The 8,761-nt window shown below is 39.0% G+C and overlaps 1 protein-coding gene across 1 annotated transcript; it reads right to left on the bottom strand.

The window, feature by feature from the left end:
* Window positions 1-1,306: 1,306 nt before the first annotated feature.
* On the bottom strand, window positions 1,307-8,756 carry LOC144073567 (uncharacterized). Its single transcript, XM_077599503.1, has 5 exons — window positions 8,365-8,756; window positions 6,894-6,994; window positions 5,155-5,226; window positions 4,867-5,013; window positions 1,307-3,726 (listed from the first exon to the last, which is right to left on the bottom strand). The coding sequence occupies exons 1-5, from the start codon at window positions 8,375-8,377 to the stop codon at window positions 3,361-3,363; spliced, it is 699 nt and encodes a 232-aa protein (XP_077455629.1). The 5' UTR covers window positions 8,378-8,756; the 3' UTR covers window positions 1,307-3,360.
* Between the last annotated feature and the right edge of the window lie 5 nt (window positions 8,757-8,761).

Genomic DNA, 8,761 nt, shown 5'->3' with positions numbered 1-8,761 from the left:
TGGCGCCAACAAAGAGCCTAAATGCTAATATATGTCCTGGAAATGTCGTTAAAGGTTAAATAACACTCATTTATGCTTGCCAGGAACATTTATTTTAAGGCAAATTCATAATAAGCTTTACACCCACGCTCTTGTCTTGTTGAAGAACATGTACTTTTAAGAGAAAGAGTATTTTTGTTTATTTATTGAAACCATCAACAACTATCAAGAGCACTGTAATACTCACTTTTTTAACGCAAAGAATATTTTTTAAAGCATAACCATCATTCTTCTTTTCGAAAAATACATGTAGAAAAACTCAAGTGAAATCATGATGTACAAATGTGTTTTTTCTTTTTATCTTAAACACTAATTCTAGACTTGTATTATTACTGCATGTTTTTCATTCATTTTCCGTACCGCTTAGCTTCAGGGTTCGCAGAGGGTGCTGGAGCTTACCCCTGCAAATCACAGCTGCCTGTTTTTATAAAGTGCAATATTCTTAAACTAATTCTCTCTTTTATTATAAATAAATATTTGTTGCTATTCCATGTGGAGCGTGTTCAATAAAATTTAAAATCATTTTAGTGGGCAAAATATTGACGTCACTTTTGGCCACGCCCTTCCGTATGAATTTACTAGACACCACTTGGCTAATATCGTTTGTAGCAGTACGTATATCACTGCCTAATACATTCATTACAAAATAAAAAAATACTTTTGGGGATCTAAAAAAAAAGTAATGTTATTAGTCTGTGCTGTAAAGTAAAATAAACCAAAGTTAACCAGCAGACTTTTCTTTACATCTTTTTTAAAGCTTTCTTTTGGCCTATTCAAGACAAGAATGTCTCTATAGCGAACATATTAAACTCATAACTCAAAGCCCCACCGCATATAAGCGTAAATATGATATACTGCAAAACGTCAACGAAAAAATCCCATTAAAAAAGCCATACAAATGCTGAATTATCCCAAGGGCCCATGAAAAAACTGCAAAAACCCTCCCCAAAAATGTCATCCCTCAGAATTTGGCCTTCCCCAGCTCAAAGTCCATGATCTTCAGCCCCGATGTTGTAATAGTTTGGGCAAAAAAACCCAAACAAATGAATAAAAATGGAGCCCCCACTGTGTCCAGGGCAACACGCTTCTGCATTGTAAGGCTTACGAAACAACAAGGAAGGGTTTTGTCGGGACAAGGGTGCGCATTACACGTGTGGGTGTGTACAAGCAGGGGCAAGTACCAGCATTTAAACCACAGCTGCGAGTTCTTTTCATGTGAACATCCCTCCACGCTCGCAAAAAACTCTCACCCGCACATTCTTCTCGATTATTTTTGGCAGTTTTATTTGATTTCTCCCAGAGTTACAAAAAAGAGCTGCAAAAGTGTTTCTGTCTTGGAATGATTTTTTTTTTTTTGCATGAATAGAAGTGGACTTTGTGTTCTGCAAGCTGGCATAACAAATCATTAACAAGCCTCTTCAATTTGGGGATTGAACAAACAAACTGAATGAATCACTGAAACAAGCCACTGGAACGAAAAACTCCAAACACATTCTGTAGTTTTTTTGTTTTTGTTTGTTTTGTGTGTGTTTGTGTGTGTGCAAGCCTCTTTACAGACAGAACAATGGACAAGGAGAGTCCAGTAGAGCTTCTAAAAATCCAATGTTGCAACCAAAAAAAGGGAATTCAATCCTATTTTTACCCCAAAAACATGACAATTTTTTAGAGGGTGCACTCTTCCCGAAGAACCGCTACGACATATAAATCTAAATGGCTTAAATTCACATTTTTTATACAAAAGTAAAAGTCTATAGAAGTCATTTTTTACACAATTGTAAACAAACGTGACAGATTCCACATTAGACGCACGCGAAAGCTTATTGTGCATTGGCTTGCATGTCAGCTTGTAGTAGCTCTTGTTAGCACGACGAGCTTAGCTAGCTGGAGCTTAGCAGTATGTTCTAAGTACTGTATTTGTATTATGCTTATATGTAGGATGGCTTTAAACCAGTGGCAAGGTTAAACATGATCAGAAGCATTGATTTACATTTACAACCTAAATTACAACACTTCTTGCAAGAAATTGCATTCAGTTATTTCCCTAGCTGCTAACGTTAGCATCGGGCTGAAACGTCCTATGTCCAAATTTGCTGAAGTTTATTTATTTATTTATTTATTTATTATTATTATTATTTTTACAAATGGATACAATTGGTCCTTCCTCGTTGAAAAAAAAAAACTAAAACGATTTTTACCTGACATTAACAAATAGTACTAGATTTTTTTTTAAATCCAATCAGAATCCATTTACTCTGCTTTAGTCTTCAAAAACAGTCGTGCTTGCAATTTAATATTTGTTTCTTGGTATTTTTTTCTATTTGAATTTATCGATAAGGGTGAAAATTCAGACAACTTTGACTGACCAAAAATATTTGTAGCAATTTGCATACATTTATTACCATAAATAATTCCTATGTATTGTCGTGCCGATACGAAAATGTTGGCATCGATAACGTACTCACAAGTAGTAGTAGTGCTAACAAATAATGTGCTGATACCTTATGTATTTTTTTTAGATAAAAATCATAAAGGAGGAAAACTTTTGTTCACATTGAGTAGAATTTTGGACGTAACCGATAGTAACCAGACCAAAGAAAAAAATATTTGATATTTCTTCTAACGTTGTATATTCGCGCAGTACCAAAAAGGCTATCAGAACAAAGCTAATAAATTTAGAGTGAATGTATTGAATTTAATTTTGCTTATTTTAGTTGATAAATTATGATTCTGAATTAAGTTGCGTGGTAGTCAGCTAAGTAGCAATACATTGATCTGGATCAATATATCGATTAGTTAAGCAACGAGTCAACAAATGCAAAATAAGTACAAAAATCTTCATCTTTCAGACTTGCCATTTTGTTAAAAAATAATGCTTTGCTTAAAATGTCTGAGATTCATAACAACAAAATTGCCTTGCATTTTACTTTCTACGGTTGAAATGTAACGAATTGTGTTAAATCAGCACAAAACTTCCTATCAAATGGATCCAAGGCCTTTGAATTGCGGCAAATCCATCCAGACAATGTCATATTGGCAAAAATCCTCAAAATAATCCATTTGCATCGTCCTGAAATTGGTGTTTTACACCCCTCCTTCGCCGTTTTCACACTGCATTTGCGCCGTCGAAACCGAGACAACTTTGGACTTCCAAGAAAAAAGAAAAAAAATGCAACCTGCGCATGACACTTGGCATCCTCACGCCGGCGGCGTACTGCATCACAACAACACAAATAGAAAGCAAACAATCATTCAGTGCCAGGAAATGTCTTGCATTTTTTTGTGCATCGTCCCCCCCCCCCAAAAAAAGATCCTTTTAGGTTCCTATGGCAACAACCACCGGTAGAGTCTGAAGAGCAGGAGGCTCCACGCCGAGGCGGGGCGGACGGGGAAGGACGGCGCGGCGCGGCTGGTCGGCGCTTGGGTAACGTCTCTCATGTGGGCTAGATGGAGCTCCTCCATCTTGGCGCTGATGGCCCGGGTGGTCAGGAGCCGCACTCTGGACGGACTGTACTCCTTGTCTTTCTTCTGGGACGGGGGCGCCAGGGTGGGCAGCTCGCAGATTTCCATGGAGGGCGAGCAGCCCACCTCCAGCCAGCGGCTGAACAACTCCGACGTCAACTTGAGGAGCTCCTCGGGAGAGGAGGAGAGCGGGGAAAACTGCGATAGGTCCATCTCCTCTTGCAATCGCTGTGGTAGATGAACACGGGTCCGTGGTTAGAGCCCTCTTTCCCAACATTTTTAGCGCTGTGGCACACTTTTTACATTGAGAGAATCTCAAGGCACACCACTAGCTGAAAATCTCTCATCTCATTTTATGAACCACTTTAGGGTCGCGGGGGGTGCTGGAGCCTATCCCAGCGGACTCCGGGCCAGAGGCGGGGGACACCCTGAATTGGTGGCCAGCCAATCACAGGGCACGATGATACAAACAAGCAATCGCTCATAGCTAAGGGCAATTTCGAGTGTCCTATCAGCCTACCATGCATGTTTTTTGGAATGTGGGAGGAAACCGGAGTACCCAAAGAAAACCCACGCCGGCTCGGGGAGAACATGCAAACTCCACAAAGACACAAAGATGGACCGACCTGGACTTGAACCCAGGACCCCAGAGCTGTGAGGCTGATGTGCTAACCACCTGATATTATTATTATTATTATTATTGTTGTTATCATCATTATTATTAGTATTGTTATTATTATCATTATCATCATCATCATCATCATCATCATCATCATCATCATCATCATCATCATCATCATCATCATCATCATCATCATCATCATCATCATCATCATCATCATCATCATCATCATCATCGTCATTATCACTATCACGATCATGATCACCATCACTATTATTATCATTATCATTTGGTTTATCATTATCATTATTATGATGATGATGACGATGATGATGATAATTATTATTATTATAATTATTATTATTATTATAATGATAATTATTATTATTATTACTATCATCATTATCATTGTCATTATTATTGTCATTATCATTATTATTATTATTGTATTTTTATTTTTATTTAACCTATGTTATTATCATTCAAATGTCTGGAAGCAATAAGCAGCAAAACTGTTAAAATTGCAATTCTTGGTGACTTACATCCAAACTGTCAATAGCAGCTAAATTTGGGGTTGATGGAAGCAAATAAGTCAAAAGCTATTCTATGACTTGAAATGTCACCAATCCCAAGTAAGAATGAAATAAAACATCATGAAACATTCTCATCTTTTAGCTGCAAATTTGATCGTCTGATCAACGAAATTGATCAGTGACAGCCGTGACGCTCTTCAAAACACATCCTACCTCCGTGTTTTTATTCTTGCTGATGATTATATCCAGTGTCTGCTTTAGGTCGAAGATCAACGATTGATTTAAGTGCTCATCCCAGAGGTTTTTCAAAAGGACATTCCACGACTCTAGAAGGACGATGGCGGCCGGGAACACGCAACACTGCGGGAAAAAAATCCACAGGGAGAATAAAAAAACATCAACAAGGACGCCTCAGTGTTTGCTGTGCCCAAAAAAATGTCCGAAATAGCCACTCGGTTGGAGTCCATTTCTGGTAAATTCAGATTTTCAAATTCGACTCACCGGATCCGTGTCACACAGCATGCTTTTGGTGTAGTAGTGCGACACATAGTAATCTTTGGGAAACACGGTCCGCTAGAAAAAAAAGGGGGAAGTAGAGATTACTGTATTTACTCGCATATAAGCCGCTTTTGTCGAAAAAAAAAGATGACTGGATCGGGGGTACGGTTTATATGCGCATAAAAACACGACATGCACGAAACTGCAAGTTGACGCCGCCGTGACGCGGTGATGTCACGACAAAATGGCGCCGTTGTCATGACGCAAGCGAATGTGGCTGATACGGTCATTTAGAAAAACAAAAAAACAATTTGAAAATAAAAAAAATCTGATCTGAGTGTGGACAGATTTTTGTCGTGTGGAGCGATGTGTTTTACGCGCTTTCCCTAAACGCACCGCCAAGTGACTGACTGAAGAAACCTGAACCAAGATAGTATTGTCCTTGTAGACACTACAGACTATTTATGTTTTTATTCATGCCTTTATTTATGTATTTATTTATTTATTTTAACTTTTCCTTTCTCATTTTCACTGTACCCATTAAAAGGGAAGTAGAAATGAGAACCAGATGATGACATGAGCTGGTCAATGTTATTTTCAGAAGGCTTTGTCATGTGGTTACGTCACAGGTTGCAGATGATCAATTGCTCCACTGGCTTTTATTTTTTATTTACGACTTTAGCCTCTTTGCTTCTTTTTGTGAAGACCTGTTGCATGCTTTCAATCATCCAAGTCATTTACTGTAACTTTGGGCTAACTCTCTTGGCCCTCCGCAAAGATAAATATTAGTGTAATTTTGAGGTTTAGTTGCAATTTTCACATCTTGGCCGTCCTTTAATGCACTCAGCACTTTTGTTGATTGGTCACAGCGAGGCTGTTCCAACTTCCATTTCCAAAAAGACACAAAAGCAGGCTTCAATTCCTGCGAAAAGATCCTTGAAAATGAAGTCCAGGATGACTCACACAGTGAGTCCTGCTTTCGTTTGGCTGCCAGTTCATCTGCGTGAATATTATTTGCACTTTGTCATGGAAGATCGATATTTTGGAAGGAATTGGACCACTGTTGCATTTCTTTTTCTAAGCCCAATTTGTTTCCTTTAGATTAAGGGTGTCAGAAGTCAGGTTGGTTCGCGGGCCGCTTTAACGTCAACTCGATTTCATACCATTTCAGATATAATATTTAGATTTTTTTAAATAAATGGATCAAAAGAACTGATTAAAAGCCCTGAATATGCCGTTATTTTATAGATCTAAAACAATGTTTATTTTAGCTTTTTTTAAAATATATTTTTAGATTTTACAAAATGATTTTTGAACTAAAAACACAGAAAAAATGGATTAAAAAATGACAATTATTGATTTAAAAGGGGGAAAATCAGGAAATTTAATCATGATAACTAGCGTCCAGGTTAGGATTTACAGAAAATGGTGTTCAAAAAAGCTTCATTTTAGGCAAAAAGTCAGTTTTCAACATTCACAATCTTCATATTTAAATCGTGCTTTGTCTTGGCTGTCATTGTTATTTCTTCAATTTCATGACACATGAATAGATTTGACCGATTTTGGACTCGCATCACCATTGCGCCAAATCAAAAGTCATCATAATTATCAGCCAAATGACGGCATTTGAAGGAAAACAGCATTTCTGTGGAACTAAGTTCAAGGTTTTTTTTAAAGTCTTTGACCCAGACAAAAGACTCGTTTGCACAAAAAGCAAAGGACAAACATTGAGTGGAACTTACAAATCCGGTGGGGTTGGCGTCGATAGCCGTCTTGACGTTCTTCACCACCTCCCGTTCACATCCACCGCATTGGACAGTCAAGAGTGATAGCAAGAGCAAAACTGTCAGAGGAAACAATGAGGAGAGTCGGCATGGAAACTTTCTGTGGTTTGTCACCTTGTTTCACAGGAATGACCAGAATTGGCCAAAGCGCTCGCATGCCCTATTTAGCAAAAAGTACACTTTATGCTAGCTACACTTTTTACACCACTGTCTTACCATTACCACTATTATACCATTCTAGCTAGTATTATTTATGAAATAAACCTTTAATTTATCCTGCCTGCATGGTTGGTTCTTAAATAACTTGAATGCTTAATGTTTTAGAAAGCTATTTTAGGAAGAATTATGTTTTTTTCCCCCTCAAATGTTTTTTATTATATCCATAAAGTTTAGCGGTTTCTAATATGTGGACTAAGGGCAAATGCTGGTTCAATTTTTGGTGGCCCCTATTTTTGCCCGCATTTATTTTGGAATGGACAAAAAAAAAATTCATTGACGGATCCATTTTTGGGGGAAAAGTTGCATATAAAGATAGATTTTTTGGGGGGGAAAAAGAGAATAAAACAGCGCATGTTAAAATATGTGGTGAGTTGTAAAAATATATAAATTATGTTATTAAACTGAATGAATTAGAATAAAATGAAACCTAAATTAAAAGAAACAGAAAAATGTTTCATCAATTGTTTTTGTGACCACACATAACTTGACTTTCAGGCTGCAATTATCGGCAACAAACGTCCAATCAGTTTTAAGGGGTAGGGGCTAAAGCGATTAAATTGCTGTCAGGTGTTTTAAATATCAATTTCCCTCTTTTACTAATTACAACAACACTTACTCTGTGACCTGATCTGACTGTGAATGGAACTTTTGAATAAAACTGTCCTTTTAAGGGTCAAAATATAATTTTCAGTCACATGAATATGTATGTAAATCTCGCCTTTGAATGACTATACTCAATTGAAACAAATCATCAAATTTGATTTCCCCGCACCATTTGACTTCAACTAAATGACCAGGTTTAAAATATTTGCACTATCACATCTCAGCACTGTGACTCAAGTATAAAAAACACACTATATATTTTTGCCAGCAGCAATCATCTTATTTTGACCCGAAAGTAATTCATGTCAAATCCAGTCCTAAACATGCAACGTCAGAAGAATAACAAAACACGCCAGCTAAAATTCCGTCTAACAAACAACAGCCAAACATGACTTCCCACCAGCACAACAAGTTAAAGCATCACTTCCTGCCCGAACACGAAACTGCGTTCCCACTGCGTTCCCACTGCGTTCCCACTGCAATCCCACTGCGTTCCCACCGCAATCCCACTCCGTTCCCACTCCGATCCCACCGCAATCCCACTCCGTTCCCACTCCGATCCCACTCCGATCCCACTCCGATCCCACTCCGTCCCAAAAGCACTCACCTGGCAGTGACATCCTTTTGTTATTCCCAAAATGGACACTTCTCCATTTCTCAGGATGACAGCAATCCCTCACACGCCTCCACGCCGGCGCCGGCGCCCGGACGAGACGGGGGCCCTTCTGGCGTCAGTGGGCGAACGGCAAACTTTTTTTTTCTGGCTCCCGCCGTGGACCCCGCGTGCTCTGGGACCTTCTCCTCCCCTTGTTCAGCTCCCCGCCGCTGACATCCCTATATAGTCTGTGGTCACGGTCGGGTCGGGTCCGGTCCGGTCTCCCTTTGGCTTTTGGCACTTCCCCGCGTGGATCGTCTCACGCCATCCTCCTCCCTTCACTTTGGATTTTTCCCCACTGCAGCCTTGTCAAAGCTTTTGTTTCTCTCTTTCTCTTGGCCCCCCACCC

This window comes from Stigmatopora argus, chromosome 4 (genome assembly GCF_051989625.1).
Source record: "Stigmatopora argus isolate UIUO_Sarg chromosome 4, RoL_Sarg_1.0, whole genome shotgun sequence".
Taxonomy (NCBI): Eukaryota; Metazoa; Chordata; class Actinopteri; order Syngnathiformes; family Syngnathidae; genus Stigmatopora; species Stigmatopora argus.
This window is presented reverse-complemented; position numbering and strand designations above follow the sequence as displayed.

What these genes read in the sequence shown, in the direction of transcription:
- LOC144073567 (XM_077599503.1), bottom strand. An exon ending in ACGCCAACCCCACCGGATTT is followed by an intron (nt 5,227 to 6,893) that starts GTAAGTTCCACT and finishes TTTTTTTTCTAG; the next exon opens with CGGACCGTGTTTCCCAAAGA. An exon ending in GCAAGAATAAAAACACGGAG is followed by an intron (nt 3,727 to 4,866) that starts GTAGGATGTGTT and finishes CATCTACCACAG; the next exon opens with CGATTGCAAGAGGAGATGGA.